The sequence below is a fragment of the Mirounga angustirostris genome, unplaced genomic scaffold, assembly GCF_029215605.1.
Source record: "Mirounga angustirostris isolate CCGP_5_RB_7025 unplaced genomic scaffold, mMirAng1.0.hap1 SCAF_3, whole genome shotgun sequence".
Taxonomy (NCBI): domain Eukaryota; kingdom Metazoa; phylum Chordata; class Mammalia; order Carnivora; family Phocidae; genus Mirounga; species Mirounga angustirostris.
The window spans coordinates 122,943,681-122,960,199 of record NW_026991711.1 but is presented as its reverse complement, the minus strand read 5'-3'; the positions used below and the strand labels follow the sequence as shown (position 1 = coordinate 122,960,199).

At 36.8% G+C, this 16,519-nt stretch overlaps 1 protein-coding gene across 2 annotated transcripts in view; it reads left to right on the top strand.

Moving 5' to 3' along the window:
- ACVR1C (activin A receptor type 1C) overlaps positions 1-16,519 on the top strand; it is an 80,597-nt gene that overhangs the window by 22,556 nt on the left and 41,522 nt on the right. For both annotated transcript variants that reach the window (XM_045868827.3, XM_045868826.3), the window contains exon 2: positions 10,676-10,906. In XM_045868827.3, coding sequence (XP_045724783.1) covers positions 10,676-10,906 — 231 coding nt within the window. The remainder of the gene's footprint in view (positions 1-10,675; positions 10,907-16,519) is intronic.

The following is a 16,519-nucleotide window of genomic DNA, read 5'->3' as shown; positions in this document are numbered from 1 at the left end:
TTCTTATATGGGTTGTGGCCATTGATTGTGAACAAAACAAAGTACAGGAATTGATTGGGCACTCAAGCTCCACTTTCTAATACATAGTCAACCTCCAGATTAACAATTTGTTTCAGAAAAAGATAAAATAAATTTAACATTATAAGAAGTAATTATGTTTTTTAACATTTGAAATTTTAAAAAGATATCCTTGATCTTGGCAAAGTCAGTCTATAATTCCTTTCTGTTCTTCCATACTTGGTTGGTATTATAATAATCTTTCTTTTTTGAAATGATGGTAATAGAGGGTGCTTCCCCTGGTCCCCAGTGTTCTTCCTTGGGGAAAGCAAAAATTTAGTGCCACCTGGTTGATTCTCAAAATTATTTTTGAAATTTAACTGGTTGGTGAAATCTGGTAACCACTATCAAGTATGATTTTATGTGAATATCAATAGGTATATGGCCAGGAGCTGACAGGTCTGGAATGCACTCATGCCAGTGCTTGGCTGAAAGCCTGAGGGTCCCAGTAACCTCAGCAAGGGTTGGCAAGCAGGTCAGACAAAGAGGAGGCAGAATTCCGGGACTTTGTCCTGGGGAGGGCTCTGAGCCCCATCCTGCAACTCCAGGGAAGGCTGAGCTTTTCCAACCAGCGGCTGAGTCCAGGGGCCCTGTGAGGCTGTGTCTGGAATGCTGAGATGACTTTTGGGACTGGGGATGGAGTTCCACGTGGGGGGTGGGTGTGACAAGAACACATTAGCAAAGTGGGGGCAGGTTAAAGCCTGTACATATCAGCCCCACAACAGGAGACATTTCCCACTGTTGTTTGAGGACTGTGTCAGTTTCCCCAGGCTGATGGAGGCTGGCTGGAGGATATTTGATGACTGCTGAGAGGGTAAGATGAGACTGTGGAGGAGGGGAGTGGACTAGGTATGGTGAAGAACAACCGTGCTCCTCAGGACTCACCTCAAAGAAAATTACCTGCCTGCTCCTCTCCCCTCTCCCCCAGGTTGGATTAAGCAGTACTCAGCCTCTGTGCCCCAACACATTGTGCACACATCACTGACTGTCTTACCACACTATCATAATGTGCTTTAACTCTCCAGTTCCTTTAGGGAATGGTCTTTTTTTCTTTTCTTAGCTCTTACCATGATATTTGACATATATTTGGGAAGGTAAATTTTATGTCAACTTGGTTAGGCCATAGCACCTGCATATTTTGTCAAACACCAGTCTGGGTGTTGTTGTGAAGGTATTTGTTAGATGAGATTAATATTTAAGGCTGTAGACTTTCAGTGAAGCAGATTACCCTCTATAGTTGGGTGGGCCTCAACAAATCAGTTGAAGGCCATAAGAGAAAACAAACTGAGGTCCCCAGAAGAAGACGGAATTCTGCCTCCAAACTGTCTTCAGACTTGAACTGAAATATCAACTCTTCCCTGCTGCAGCCTACCCTGGAAATTTTGGAATTGTCAGTCACCACAATCCAGTAAGCCAATTCCTTAAAATAAATTCTCAGTGTCTCTCTCTCTCCTGCTGTGTGTGTGTGTGTGTACATGTATGTATACATATACATCCTACTGGTTCCATTTCTCTGGAGAACCGTGGCTAATACAATATTCTTTAAATAATAATTTAAAGAAATTTTTTAACATCTAGAAATTTACCATAGAGTAATTCACTTATCACCTGTCAAAGAGATTTATTTATTAGATTTATTTATTATCTATTCCCACCATCAAATCCACATAAATTTAGGGATTAGGTGTATTTAAAAAATCATAAACTGGGATGGGAGATTTCCTAAGCTTGAAGGTAAAGGAAGAAAGTGCCAAGGAAAAGACTGATTGATACAATTTCCATCTGTCACGTTAGTTTTTTTGATAGCTATAAGTAAAGCTTCATATAAAGATATTTGGAGAGGATGTTAACAGTAGTCATTTTGGGGATATGGGATTAGGAGTGATTTATTTTATTTTACTTCTTTATATTATATGTATTACTTGACTTCTTTTTGACAAGGGACAAGTATTATTTTTTTTCAAAAACTATGAAGATGGTACATTAGGAAGAAGCAAATAGATGTGAAGGTGGGAAAAGTTACATGTAACACATATGGCAAAGGATTTCTACCTTTATAAAGAGCTCTTTCAAATTGAGAAGAAATTTAAGACTTATCAAAGAGCTAAATGGCATGAACAAAAAATTCACCCAAGAGGAAATCCAGAGGAAATATTTGGAAAAAAAAGTTCAACCCCAATAATAGGGAAGTGCAAATTAAAATAAGATGCAACTTCCATCCATCATTTTATTAAGATTTTAGTGAGAATATCTAATGCTGGCAAGTCTATGTGAAATGGGTACTTCATATAGGGCGAATGGAAATCTTAATTGGTACAACTTTTCTGGAAAGCTATTTGACAGTGTCTATCGAGAAGTTCTGATGTTGTAATTCCACTTCTGGGACTCTAGCCTAGGAAACTAAATTTGGTTAAAGATTAATCCACAGAGATGTTCAACACAGTGTTATTTAATTGCAAAAATTGGAAATTTTTTAAAAGCCTGCCATACCTAAACGCATATATACCTCAAGATGAGCTTAAAAAAAAAAAAAAGGAATTTTACTGAGTGAACCAGGAAACGTGAACTCTATAAAGGATTCTCATTGTACTTTTGACTAATAATTTACCCATCTATTTAGTCATTTATTCAATAAACATTTTCAAATTCTACTAAAAAAATTGGAAACAAGTGAAATGCCTAAAAGCAAGAAAATACTGGATGTCATTCAGTTATACCAGTGGAGGGTCTATAAATGCCATCAAGTGACTATAAACAGGATATTATAAAAGCTCATGATATAATGCTGACAGAATAAAAAGGAAGCACGTAAAATTATGTTTATAGGTAGGATTCTACTATGGAAACTTATTTAAAAAAAAAGACTGGAAGATAATGTACCACAATGAGAATAGTTACAGGGTTGTGAGTCTTTTTATGTGTTTGACCATTTTGCATTCTTCTGTATAGTTTTTTAGACTTTTTAATTTAATACATGTTTCTTGTTTTTTTATCATCTGCCATACCCTATTGTAGGTGTTGGGGATGTGATGATAGATGAGGCAAGAAAGGTCCCTGCCTTCATGGACTTTTCATTCTAGTGGGGCCGGTACAATAAATCAGCTAATATGCCAGAAAGGATGGAGATCAGATCACTCTTCAAGAGGAATCTGAAGATTTCCCTGAGTTGGTGACATTTGAGCTGAGCCCCAAGAATTAGGAGAGAAGGCACACAACAGGCAAAGGGAACAGCCGGGGAGGTGGGGTGGGAGGACATGAGGTGGGAAAGAACTTGTTGTGTAGAGCAATGAAAAGGAGACCAGTATGTCTGAAGGGCTGTGTGATAAGAAATGAGGTTCAAGAAATGGGAAGAACCCAACCCAGACCGACTAACCTATGAGGTCCCAAATAATGACTACGAACTTTGTTTTTTTTTTCTAGATGTACTTAGAATCCATTGAACATCAATCACTCTTTTCTTAACTAGAAGACAATAAAAAAAATCCCAAGACTGAGAGAACAGTTTGATGAGGAGCCATTTAGGCTGGCAGCCCAAGAATATAACTCCTCAAATTAAAGGAGAATTGCATGGGAGCGGGGTGGCAGAGGAAATGTGTCTTGTGATTAGGAACCTGTTCTTCTTTGACATGATGCTTTGACATGGGAGACCCCAAATGAGGTCCTTTTCTTCTGTCCATGGCTACCAAGTCTAAAGCTAGCCAGAGGACTGCAGGAAGTGTCCTCCCTAAGGAACCAAGGATGCACTCTAAGAGATGTCACACTGTTCCCAAAAGCAGTCCTCACACCACTGCCACCCCTGCCAGGCTGCTGCTAACTACTGCTGTGACTTCCAGAGGCAGCAAGGAAAAGGTTGTCCTCTCCCCAGCTCAGAATTCTTCTGCATTTTCATGCTTTCACAGGGATATTTCAAGAGAATCCACACAAATAATATTGTCATCCCCCCTTTTTAGATTATATCCCTTTATGGTTGACTTATTTTTGTACCATACTGTACGAGTTAGGGGATAATGTTACTAATAGTAGTTTTGGAAAAGCCCTTCTTTTTTTTTTTTTTTTTAAAGATTTTATTTATTTATTCATGAGAGACAGAGAGAGAGAGAAGCAGAGGGAGAAGCAGGCTCCCAAGGAGCAGGGAGCCCGATGCGGGACTCGATCCCAGGACCCTGGGATCATGACCTGAGCCGAAGGCAGACGCTTAACCATCTGAGCCACCCAGGCGCCCTGGAAAAGCCCTTCTTTGACAAGTGAACTTTTCAGTTAATAACTATGCTGATAAGCAAAAATGTTAAACTGATCATTTTTCTCTGTTAAGAAGTTTTTAAATTGCACCAACAGCTTTTTGGGATTACGCCATAGGACATGTCCTTTCTGTATCTAGTCTCTATTTTGAGGCTATAAGTAAATAACATAATCCTGGCCAATTTTAAACTTTACTCTTTTTGTCAGCCATTTAAACATTATTGGGAAATGTTTTCACTTCTATTTTGTAGAATCAGATTGCTATGCTGTGGTACTCTTGAATAGCTTTTGGTCTTGCGTACCATTTCTGTGATGGTGTATATATCTGTGATTGAGGGATTAGGCAAGACTCTGGGTGTCTGGTCCAATTCAGAGAGGTGGTGAACTTCCCCTCTCTTCCTAAAAATATTGTGCTGATATTGGAAAAAACATTAGATTCTCATATGATACATGACAAAGTCAATCATCTTCAATTATCAACTGGAGAAATTTTGTTGGATTATAAAGTAGTAGGAGCCGTTCATCCACTGAAATATCAGTGTGGGAATTTGGGGGTATAAACCTATCCTCTTGGGGTGCTCTCTCTTTTTGTTTATCATACATAAGATAACCCTGTAGTTAGTTGTATTGAGAATTGCGACATGGGCTCAGAGCATGAAAACACTATAAAACTGGGGTCTTTAGAAATCTGCTTCCTGACCTTATATTTCAGGCAAAGAATCTAAGATGTGGAGATATTGTAGTGTTGGGTGGTTCGTGGTGGAGGTGGGCTGAAACGTCTGGTTTCATCTAGTGTTGCCTGTGGACTGAGGGCATTCAAAATGGCTAGTCCTATCATTTAAAATGTGCTGGACTCTTCCTAATTTGAGCCCTGCAGCTGGAAGTGAAAACAGTTCTCCTGGATGGAATCATCCCATGAGAGTGGTTCCTTTCTGAATGTCCTTGGATACAGCCTGGTAAATAGAATTTCTAAAAGTTGCATCTCTATTGAAAACTCCTTTGGCCAAGAAGTTTACCTTCATATTGTCCATATTTTATTAATGCTGCTTTCTTTCTCTATCATATTTTTCCCTACCATGAAGAAAGAGAAATGATCTGAAATGACCCCATGGCAAGAAAATCAAATGTTGAAAAGGAATAGAAGGGAAGCTAGGTCTTTGCCTGATTTCCTTTGACCCTGTCTGGCTTTCTTTTACACACACTAGTGCTAGTTGTCTTGGTGTTCTTTTCATATTCAGCACATGGATGAGCTTGAATTGTTCTTTTGTTAACTCAGAAGCCTGCAAATGATGAAAAAATTTTATATTCAGCAGGTCAAATTTGAGATGGTTTTCTGAATTTAAAAAAAAATGTGTTCTATAACCTGCTCTAAAATTAGGGAAATTGAATCAACTGATGCCTGGAGAAGAGGAGAGTGTATGTGTCAGAAATTTGGGTAAGGCACTGGTCAAGAGATATTTTAGCATATAGACCCAAAATGTAGGCAACTGACTTAATTGAAAATAGTATCTAATTCAAAATGACTAATATATCCCAAGTAAATATTTGGCTTTTTAACTCTTGTTAGCACATTAATACAAATCAATATATTTTGTTATTTTTCTGTAGTGTGATGGTTTTTACATTTCTGGACACCACGGTGTGCTTGCCATCACATGTAGATATGGATGAAAATTTATTTTCTGGTTGATTAGGAATGTGCACATCCTTTGGTTTCATGTGGGTAACAGATGTCTTGTGAGTAACAGATGTCTTGGCTTTTACAGACTAATTGGCAAAAAGGGGGGAAGGGGCTAATTAAAGGGGTGGGAGGAGACACAAGAAAAGGGCAATCTTTCTTGTGGGGAAAACTCTAATCGACCTCCTTATTCTGGGTAATTACCTCCTTCTTCAACTTCATTTGCTATCCCTTTCCATATGACTCAAGTACATTATAATGGGAAAGTACAAAATAAAGAAACATAAGGCTGGACTACTGTCTGCTAACCGCCAGATTTATCCTGTCATGGAATATTCTAGTATAATTGACTCAATTAACATCAGTCTTTTAAAAAACAAAATATGAAAGCATAAGTCTAATCACTAAGGGCAACTTATGTTTTAATTGGCAGCACAAGGGTTCTATGTTGAGGGTGGTTGATATAAATATAATTTAATTATATACCAAATGTGACCATATAGTGGTTTGGTGGGAAATGAAAAATGCAAGACTGAATATGTTGTATGTTAGCTATACATCTTAGGTTCCTTTTGGTTTGCTGTTTGTTCTCTATCAATGCTATAGTACTGCCAGTTGACCTGGAATAAATGAGAACATTTAGCAGATGTTTGAAGGTATTATCAACAAATTCTCAGTTTTGTCAGTGTTTTCCATTGTGCATCATTTAAAGTAAGGTGGCATTTACTGTGTCTTAACTATGTCACCTCGGTCTGAATTAATCTTCTGATAGGTACATTTTACTTAAAACTGGAGGACATTTTTATAGCTTGTTAAACATGCAGTGAGTATCCACATTATTCCTTGGTAAGAGCTACTATGTAATCATTTTTATAAGGAGCTAGTAGTATTTCCAAGAAAAAATATCAGGTTAGATTCTTAGAGGTTCACACTTAATACAAAACTCAGACAATCCGAAAAGTAAGGTTATTTATGTAGATGCAAACACATGATAATTGACTTTTATTTAACCACCTGTCTTCCCAGAAAATAAGTAGGTTTTTAAAAATATCAACTGTGTTTTAAAAGGTAATTAGGATAACACATATCAAAATCTCAGTTGTCAATTATTAACTTCTTTCTGCTGTATTAGAATTATATTTTATTCAATTGCTAGAAAGGTGGGAAAATGTTTTATGGACTTTTAAAAAAAATTTTAAAAAATATATCAGCTTTGGTAGGGTAGAAACAACATTGCTTGTGTAGTCTAATAACTGCTACATTAATTCATTCACTTGATCTTTTTTTTTTTTAAAGATTTTAATTATTTATTTATTTGAGAGAGAGAGAGAGAGTGAGAGAGCACAAGAGGGGGGAGCAGGAGAGGGAGGAGCAGACTCCCCGCTGAGCAGGGAGCCCGATGCGGGACTCGATCCCGGGACTCCAGGATCATGACCTGAGCCGAAGGCAGTCGCTTAACCAACTGAGCCACCCAGGCGCCCCCATTCACTTGATCTTTTTGAGCACTATTTCATTATCTATAAAGTGGAGATGGTGACAGCTAACCCCCACACTTGCACTGGGAATTTTACATAATGATAAACACACATGAAACTAACATATGTTTAATTGTTGAGCGCTTTATGCTTGTCTTCCTTCAGTGGACCCTTATTCCATAGTTAGTTGCCTTGATTTCCATCCTAGGCTTCTCTTGGAAATAGAAAATTCGTAGACTTTGATGAGGAGTCTAGTAACAACTGGTTTGAGACTGTAGGTCAGACTTATTCTTCCCAACTTTAGCCCCTTAAAATATGAGGGTAAAGAATAACCACAGTGGATTGTTTCTTCAGTGTCAAAGAGTTTTCCGTATTTTGTAATTGTAAATTTCATGAATTATAAAATCATAGAGTCATAAAATCTTGGCACTCTATGAGGTTTCAGGATTTGGGGATCCATTGCCGTGACCCCCATTCATTTCCCATTTGCAGAAGAAGGCACCGAGGCCCTGTAAGGTTAAATGTCTTCTCTAAACTCAATGAGCAAGTTAGTGACAGAGGTAGGACTGAGACCTTCTTTTCCCAAGTTCTTTATTTGGACCATGGCCAGACACCACTCTGCAGTTAGACTATCTAGGTTCTAACCTGGGCTATTAAAAGAAGGAGAGCATTCAACTCATTCCACAAGTAGAAAGGGATGCATTTCTTTGTTACGCCTTTTAAATGGTCTGTACACCCTAGTTCATTCAGCCATTCCTTTATGGATTATGAATGTATTTCAATTGTTAGCATAAGACAACCAGCTTTACCTCCTCTAGTAGAAAAAGTCATAGTTACTAATGTTTACATAGTACTTCCTGTGTACCAGACATTGTTCTAAGAGCTTTATGTAGATTAATTTATTCTTCACAACAACAGTATGAGGAGGTATATTCTTCTTCTTTTCATCTTTTATATAAGGAAATGGAAGCATAGAGGGGACAAGTAATGGCCAAGATTCAACGCTAGTATAACCAGATTTGAAGGCCTTTGTCAGATTGGAGTTGAAATGTACTACAGAAAGATTTCACTGTCAGAAGGCACCTGAGTGGATGGATTCTCACTATATGAACTCTCTTTTATGCAAGGAAGGTGACTTAAAACCTTTTTCAAATCACCTGGATTTTATATATCTAGCTCTACTGAATCCTAATCAGTGTAGATGATAAGGTTTTACTGTAGCACATAAATACCAACAAATGAGTACAGTTTGACTGTTGAACATGTGTGTTAGGGGCACCAACCCCTCACACAGTTGAAAATCTACTTAATGTTTGACTCTGCCAAAACTGTACTAATAACCTATGGTTGACTGGAAGCCTTACCAATAACATAAGCAATTAACACATTTTGTATATTACGTGTATTATATACTGCATCTTACAATAAACTACAGAAAATAAAACGTTATTAAAATCCTAAGGAAGAGAAAGTACATTTAGAGCACTGTATTGCATTTATTGAAAAGAAATCCATTTATAAGTGGACTGGTGTGGTTCAAACTCATGTTGTTCAAGCAAGGGTCAACTGTAGATTTGTTTATATTAATCACCCTTGGAATAAATGGAGGAGTGAGCTATTTTGCTTGGTCCAATGTTGTTAACAAAAGAGTATTTAATTTTATGACTGTATTTCTTTTAGCCCATAGTAATAAACATGTTTATAGAGAGGGGAGGGTATTTTACCAATCAAGAGAAGTTACTAAAGAAAAGGTAGTTTTTGTTGATCGGTATGTAATTTGTTCTTTCTTACACACCTAGTTATGAAGGAATATTATCCATATTTGCTCTTATGTTGGTATTTGAAGTTGAGTATAAAAATTGTCATTTATGTGTCAAATATTGTACAGTTATAACATCAGCTCCAATTTCATTAATTAGCAGTTTAAAGACTGATCTCAGAAAAAATTATTATAAAACTTGGTACATTCAGATAATTGTGGGGAGCAATTATGATTTAACAGAAAGCTCATTAGAATAATATTACAAAAGTCTATTTAGTGTTGTGCTATTTAAAAACAATGTAATTAAATAAAATTTGAATAAATTGTCACAACCACTGAACTTCATGCTGACAGATATTTTACATCAGAACAGGTGAATACTGTGTCACTTGGAACATGTGAATTCATGTGTGTGGGGGGTGTGTGTGTGTGTGTGTGTAGTAAGTGGGGAAGGTTGAGGAAATTTGTGCAGTGGACAGATTAGCAAAGTCTAATTTTTGAAAGTTTTATTGCTGTAGATTTATTAAATTTTACTGTTGATGTGTTTTGCTTCATGGAATAGATGTATTCATTAAAGAAAATTGCCTGAAAGTCATGGTATGTGTTCAAAAGACTCTTTTTTTAAAGGTTTTATTTATTTATTTGAGAGAGAGAGAGCATGAGAGGGGTGAGAGTCAGAGGGAGAAGCGGACTCTCTGCTGAGCAGGGAGCCTGATGCGGGACTCGATTCCGGGACTCCAGGATCATGACCTGAGCTGAAGGCAGTCGCTTAACCAACTGAGCCACCCAGGCGCCCCCCAAATGACTCTTATTCTACGATGTATTTCTTAGTGAAGAGGGGCAAGTGTGATGGCTCATTAATGCCTTAAAGGTTCTAAGACAATAGCAATAATACGAACATATCTTCGAATAGAAAGGTAAAGAGTCACACTGGTTTTGTTTTTTGTTTTTTGGTTTTTTTTAGAGCTGTAAATTTCTATGGTTAGTTTTGTGTTTAGCACATTCACTTAAAAGTTGAAGGGAGAAAGGGTAAATGAACAGAGCACACTGTGTGGTTTTGTTACACAGATCTCTAACCACACTTTACAAGAGATGCTGGACAGCGCCCCTTGATTGCTGTGTTACCGTATCCCAGTGTTTCACGGGAGCTGTTGATTTAGGAAAAGGCCAATTGAGTTTAAAGAAGGAGGGACTTAGACCATGGCTGAGAAAATTGTTTTAAAATATGGTAGCAACTGAATAAATACACAAAAATACAAGCAATAGTAAATGAAGGTTGGGCCACTGGTTTAATAAAATGCATGACTGAGGGGTACTAAGAGCAGTAGCTTATGTTTATCCAGTGCTGTTCATTTAAACCCTTCCTCAATTTTCATTAAGATTGAATTCTTATATTCAAGTATGATGAAATAAATTTGCACGGTATTTTCTATATCTTAAAACTTTTTACTTTACACGTTCCAGGATTGAAATGTGTGTGTCTTTTGTGTGACTCTTCAAACTTTACCTGCCAAACTGAAGGAGCATGCTGGGCTTCAGTGATGTTGGCCAATGGAAAAGAACAGGTGATCAAGTCCTGTGTGTCTCTCCCAGAACTGAATGCTCAAGTCTTCTGTCATAGTTCCAACAACGTTACCAAAACGGAATGCTGCTTCACAGACTTTTGCAACAACATAACGCTGCACCTTCCAACAGGTAAGGCATTCCTCTTTGTTCATTCCAAATTTAGTTTTACTAGTGGGAAATTATAAGCATGGTAGAAATCAAGGTGTTGGTTGTTACTTTAAATAAGAAAATCCGTTTTACAGTTCTCTCCTTTTTTTGACTGGTGACATACTCTAGAGCCTAGATGAGGTTGATTTTTTTTGTTGTTGTTGTTTTAATCGCACAAGGCTGTCAAAACATTGACAACAGCATAATAATTTTGAAGACATTTGTCCATGTGAATTTTATTTTTTGAAGTGGTTAATGGACCTAAAATTAAATGTCAATTTGTATGGATTCTTGTGAAGGAAAGAAATTAAAACGTATACCAAGAAAAAAAGAATAAGGAGCAAAACTAAAAGTAGTAGATGGCCAACTTTTATGGAGACAAAATCTTTTTTTCATGGGCACCTTCTTCATGTCTTCTTTGCCTGCCTGCACTCAGGTGCAAGCCCTCATGAGCAGAAAGATGGAGGTAGAATGGAATGTAACGCTTCATTATTGTGCAGATAAATTCCCGCCCCCCCCCCACCAATTTCATGGCATTTTATGTTAATTTACAAGACATTGAAAATCTTAATCTCGTTTTTTTATCGGTAATTTGGAGTCTGAAACTTTGGGGGTTGTTAAGGGGCAAGTAATTAAAATCACAAGCTAATTTATGACATGAAAGTATTCTGTGGCGAATTTTCTTTAATGTGTATTAATTCAGTAATAATTCAGTGCTGATTGATATGTTAGTATCTACACATGGATACATAGTCTTCCTTACAAAGTAACATTTTAAGGTACCATTATCTAATCTCAGGTGTTCCTCTATCACCATATGAATATTCTACTATAGTATTTTTAACCTACTATTTTTTCTCACAAATTCACTGTCCCCCTTTTCTACTGAAGAACAATTATTTTATGCAGAAACTTGGCATCACTACCACAAATGAAAAACCAGTTTACTTACCATAAGTAGAAGACAACTATGTACTTAAACAAACATAGCTACTGCATTCCAGTTAAGTATTTTGTATTTTCTTTTTGTTTAAAAGAGAGAAGAATGTGATGTTCGAGACATACTAGCACAAAATAAGGCTTTTTGATAATCAGAAAAACTAAGAGAACTAGAGAAAAAATTATCGTGTAATTCAATGTTATTTAAATCTTGTTTGCTGACCACTCCAAATCATCTCAAGAACGCTTAGAGTCATTTCATGTGCCGCCACTGGGACTTGTCGCAATCTTTGGGAAACACTGTTCTAAAACATTACACTACTGATTGCAACCTCAGAAGTCATACCTGGCATATTTCATCCCCCAAGGTTACTTGCAGTCTTGATTTTTAGACCACACTTATTCTCCCTGTCTCAGATTCCATAGGCTTCCTTGGTTTGGTGGTGATCTGGTATTTATTCTGGATACTTTTCTTCCCTTATATTTTCTCCCATGGTTATCTGTGGGCGCAAGACACCCTGAAATGAAGGCTCCCTATATCTGATGCTGGTCTTCCCATGACCAAGATCCAGAAATTAAGGAGGGGGAGCTAGGTCTGCATTAGCCTGTGGCTGTGGCATCTTTGAGGGGGCTTCCCAGTAATGAATTACCCACAAGACCACATGCTGCCAGTCAGTATGGACACAAGAGAGTACTTTGACAGCAACGAAAGGTCTTAGAGGACAAAATGGTTCATATGCAGTTGGGCAAATTAAAGATACTTAGTGCAGCTAGAATGTGTGTCCTTTCCAGCCTAACTATACACTCTAACTACTGAGAAGCTTATGTTCTACCCTCAAGTCCCCGTAGGAACCAGTATTTTTTTAAAAAATCAATTTTATTGAGGTATAATTTAGATATAATAAAATGCACACATTTGAGCATATGGTTTAGTAAATTTTGACACGCACACACCACCACTTTTCCATCGCCTCAGGATATTCACAATCAATCCCCACTTTGACCAGGGATGGACTGATCTATTTTCTATCACTGTAGACTAGATTTACTTTTCCCAGAGTTTCACAAAATGGGGGCCTTATGGAAGATATTATTTTGCCTTTGACTTCTTCCACTTAGCGTGTTTTTGAGGTTTATTCATGTTGCGGGTGTATTAGTAGCTTGTTCCTTTCTTACTGCCGAGTGATATCCCATTATATGGATATATTCAGCTGTTGCTGTTTTACCCATTCACCCACTGATGAGTACTCAGGTCATTTCCATGTGGCGGCTGTTAACAAAGGTGCTATGAACGTCTATGTACAAGTTTTTGGATATATATATATATATATATATATATATATTTTTGTGTGTGTGAGAAAATACCTAACAGTGGAATTATAGGGTCATATAATAAGTATCTATTTATTTTACAAATATAATCTCCCAAGTAGTTTCCAAACTGTACTGTTTTACATCCCCAACAGAAGTGTATGATAGTTCCAGTTGGTCCCTATTTTTATAGTCACCTGGTATAATCAGTTTTTTTTTTTTTAATTGTAGCCACTCAAGTGATTGTGTAGTGGTATTTCATTGTGGTTTTTATTTGCATTTCCCTGATGATCAATGATGTTCAGTTATTTTTAGGTGCATATTGAACAGTTGTGTATCTCCCTTTATAAAAGTGTCATATCTTTTCATGTTAAAAAAATTGAATTTAAAACTTCTTTATATATTCTGAATACAAGTCCCTTATCAGATATGTGTATTCTGACAATTTTCTCCCATTCTGGGGATTGCCGTTTTGTTTTCTTGAATGTGTCTTTTGCAGAGTAGATTAAAATTTGATGAAGTATATATTTTTATTGTTTATATGTTTCATGTCTTAAAAGAGGAAGTCTTTATCTATCTAGAGGCCATAAATATTCTCTTTTACATTTTCTTCCAGAAATTTTAACATTTCAGCATTTACATTTAGGCCTATATTCAATTTAAACTTAATTTTTGTTACTATGTGAGGTTTAGGTGAAATTTTATTTTGTATATGGATCTGAAGTTGTTCCAACATCATTTGTTGAAAAATCTATCCTTTCAATTACCTTGCCACTTTGATTGAACATAAAGTGGCCAAAAATATATGTGGGTATATTTCTGGCCTCGTTATTCTGCTCAAGTGTTTTGTATGTCTATATTTATGTCACTATCCAACTTTCTTTATTATTGTAGCTTTATAGCAAGTATTGAAATCAGGTCGTGTGACCTCTCCAACTTTGTTCTTTTTTAAAATTGCTTTGGTTATTCTGAAGCCTTTGCATTTCCATTTAAATTTTAGAATTAGTTTGACAGTTTTTGCAAAAACATATGCTGAGATTTTTATTAGATTGAGTTGAATATATAAATTATTTGAAGAAAATGGTCATTTTAACAATATTAACCAGGAATATAGCACATTTTCCCATATATTTATTTTTCTTCAGTTACTCTTAGCAAAGTTTCATAGTTGTCAGAGAACGGGTTTCATATGTATTTCCTGGAATGTATCTCTAAATATTACCTGTTTTGGGATGCTATTGTGAATGGTATTTTTAATAGGTCAACATTAATTGTCAGTATATGAAAATAAAATTAATTTTGTATATTGACCTTATTTCCCACAAGCTTGCCAAAATGAATTATATTAGTTCTAGTAGCTCTTTTAAAAATTCTTTGTCGTTCCCTACATACACAATCATCTTATCTGTGAATCTAGGCAATTTTACATCTTCTTTTCTGATCTGTATGCATTTTATTTCTTTTTCTTGTTTTTTTGCACTGGCTGGAAGAGCTAATATGATGATGAATAGGAGTGGTAAGAGTGAAGATCCTTGCCTTTTTCCTGGTCCTAGGAGTGAATGCACGCCCTCTTTTACCACTAAGTATGATTTTAGCTATAGGTTTTTGTAGATTCCTATTATCAATTAATGAGATTTGCTTTTATTCCTAGTTGGGAGAAGGTTTTTTATCCTATATGAATATTAAATTTTTCAAGTATTTTCATGAATGTATTGAGATTATAGCATACTTTTTCTTCTTCAGTCTATTGATATGATGGAACAGGGAAGATATGTGTTGTCTAGTCAATAATCATGTCTACAAAAAAATGCTATGTAACATTTATTGAATTAAAATTTCTTTACTTAAACTAAGAATTTTTGTCTTTTAGTGACATTGTATGGTCAACGGACATGAAATTGAACAGGATTGTATGTGTAGTCCTCTTGTGTCGGGTTGTTCTGTCCGTGGGGCAGCACTAAATGGTTATTAGCTGTATTTGGAACAGCAGCTGTTTGGGAAGGAACTTCCAGGCTGAGCCCAGACGCAGTCGGTGCCAAGAACTCCACTGTTTTTGTGTCATCAGCGAGTGTGATTGCTATCCATCCCCTGCTCTGCCTAGTGGAGATTTATTAGTTTCAATTGTGGTTACATATATATGAAATATATAAAAGCACTCTGCAGAGTAAACAGTGTGACATTTCTACAGTGTTAATGCTCTGCATTACATTGGTGGGCAAGAAAGAGAAGAAAAGGGAGGGAGGTCACCTAGAAGAGATTGGAGAAAATCTGGACTGCCCTTTTTGGTTCCTCTGAAAGCCAAGTGGACCCTTGCCTCTTTGGCTCTTTCACCCATCACTCCAGACTGTGGGGCCATTTCTGGGTAGTGACTTGATGGAGGTGGAGTAACCAAGGCTTGGGGTCTTTTAGCTGACCCTCTTTTGTCCGTTAAGTCCTGTTTGTAATGATTGGGCTCTTGCTTTGTCTCTTTATGACAAAATTCCTACCTTGAATACAGCTCGGGACTTTTTCTCTCCCTTTCTCTCTTTGCTTGGACAGTTGTAACTCAGCAACTGGAGAACTGTAGGCCTTTCCCTCTTTGGCTCTTTCCCTCCTAAAAATCCTTTTAGGTGTTTGGCTCTAATTCCTAAACCTTAGACTAGTGGCTTTTATACAGGTTTCCACTGAGACACACAGAAAGAAGTACATTTTATACAATTTCCCTCAACCTGCATGCACACACAACTGAAATAAGAATTTTACGAAATATTCTTACCCTTAAAATATGTGAGGTACCCTATGAATTTTCCTTAGGTAGGAATGCTGGTCAGACCCCATTAATAGGTTGTTCACAGTTTAAGAAACCCCACTTTAGAATGTGAACTCATGTTTTTGGGAACGATAGCTGGAGGACAATTTTGGGGCCTGTATTTAAAATATGTTCCTCCAGGGAAGATTTACATTAGCTTCTGCTAGGTATCTGGGGATGCTACCAACTGAAACCCATTCAGTGTTTTGATTAGGTTTATTTTGGCCAACGTATAATATGAATTCAGGCTCTAAGCCTGCCTGTGGTACACACTGGGGGTGAGAAAGTCTTGAAGATAAATATTTTTTTGCTATATCAAAGTCAAGGTTTAGACAGACAAATAGACGATTATACACCCTGTCTCTCTCTACAGAACACTTCCTGTTTTATTTTCAATGTAATTCCATTCATAGTTGCCTGATTTATTTGAGGGTCTCTGATCTGGCCTTTCTTTCTTTCTTTTTTTTTTAGATTTTATTTATTTGACAGAGAGAGACACAGCGAGAGAGGGAACACAAGCAGGGGGAGTGGGAGAGGGAGAAGCAGGCTTCCCACAG